Source organism: Austrofundulus limnaeus, unplaced genomic scaffold, assembly GCF_001266775.1.
Source record: "Austrofundulus limnaeus strain Quisiro unplaced genomic scaffold, Austrofundulus_limnaeus-1.0 Scaffold1047, whole genome shotgun sequence".
Taxonomy (NCBI): domain Eukaryota; kingdom Metazoa; phylum Chordata; class Actinopteri; order Cyprinodontiformes; family Rivulidae; genus Austrofundulus; species Austrofundulus limnaeus.
The window spans coordinates 92124-93714 of record NW_013953449.1 but is presented as its reverse complement, the minus strand read 5'-3'; the positions used below and the strand labels follow the sequence as shown (position 1 = coordinate 93714).

The 1591-nt window shown below is 44.8% G+C and overlaps 1 protein-coding gene across 1 annotated transcript in view; it reads left to right on the top strand.

The window, feature by feature from the left end:
- Positions 1 to 921: 921 nt before the first annotated feature.
- LOC106533909 (tumor suppressor candidate 5 homolog) overlaps positions 922 to 1591 on the top strand; it is a gene marked incomplete at its 5' end in the record, with an annotated part of 3671 nt that continues 3001 nt past the window's right edge. Inside the window, 1 exon segment of the mRNA XM_014030379.1 lies at positions 922 to 954. Within this exon segment, the coding sequence (XP_013885833.1) occupies positions 922 to 954 (33 nt within the window).

Below are 1591 nucleotides of genomic sequence, written 5' to 3'. Positions count from 1 at the left end.
GGACATGATGTCCTCTGTTGGACATGTTGTCCTCTGTTGGACATGTTGTCCTCATGTTGGACATGTTGTCCTCATGTTGGACATGTTGTCCTCTGTTGGACATGTTGTCCTCTGTTGGACATGTTGTCCTCATGTTGGACATGTTGTCCTCATGTTGGACATGTTGTCCTCTGTTGGACATGTTGTCCTCTGTTGGACATGTTGTCCTCATGTTGGACATGTTGTCCTCATGTTGGACATGTTGTCCTCTGTTGGACATGTTGTCCTCTGTTGGACATGTTGTCCTCATGTTGGACATGTTGTCCTCATGTTGGACATGTTGTCCTCTGTTGGACATGTTGTCCTCATGTTGGACATGTTGTCCTCATGTTGGACATGTTGTCCTCATGTTGGACATGTTGTCCTCTGTTGGACATGTTGTCCTCATGTTGGACATGTTGTCCTCATGTTGGACATGTTGTCCTCTGTTGGACATGTTGTCCTCTGTTGGACATGAGTCTTCGTCTCAGACTCTAAGTCTCTTTAAAAAAGACTTTTATTTTGAAATCCTGCTGTGCGTTCTGCTGCATCAGTGAATCAATCTGATCTGGTCTGAAGCCAGTCTGGCTCGTCTTCAGCTTAAAAAGTCCAGAACCAGCTCTTTTTGTCTCGGGTCCGGTCTATGATTACAGGAGGTTCTGACGGGTCCTGGTTCAGGTTCTGCAGAGATGTGTTTGTTTCTGACAGCGAAGCAGAAAAAAAGCAATAATCTTCTTTTATTACAGTCGTGTGGTTTTAATAAGAGCTGCTGTCTCCAAGGGTCCAAACCCACTGCAGGTGAGGAGGAGGAGGAGGGGACCGATGAAGGCTTTCTGGACTCTGGTTCTGAGTTCTGAACCCGACCAGCAGAACTTGTCTCAGTGTTGACCTCAGTTGGACACATGTCTGAGGAGTAGGACACAGTGCAGAGCAAAGGTTTGGACCCATCTTCTCAGTTCTTTATTTCATGACCACAAACTGTAGATTCACACTGAGGCTGTCCAAACTGTGAGTGATGTGGAGTTACTGTATATACTGAACCAACAGTGTGAAACAACTGAAAACATGTTTTATTTTCCAGGTTCTTCATAATAAAAACCTTTAGCTTTGATTACAGCTTCACACACTCATGATGAGCTTCAGTGTGGCCCGTCAGGATATTAATCCTGATTACAGGATTAATATCCTGACGGGACCACGTATTAACGTGATGTTGGACCATCAGTTGTGTTGTGCTGAAGGTGGACACAGCACACAGCCGACAGTCCTACTGAACACACTGTTAGTTTGTTCTATGGCAGGAAAACAGCAGCTAAATAAAGAAAAACCAGGGACCATCTTTACTGTAACACATGAAGTCAGTCAGTCGCAAAAACCWTCAAGAGCTACAAAGAAACTGGATTACATGAAGACCGCCCCAGGACAGGAAGACCAAGAGTCTCCTCTGCTGTGGATTATAAATTCATTTGAGGCACCAGCCTCAGAAATGACAGATTACCAGCAGCTCAGATTAGAGAACAGCTCAGATTAGAGAACAGCTCAGATTAGAGAACAGCTCAGATTAGAGAACAGC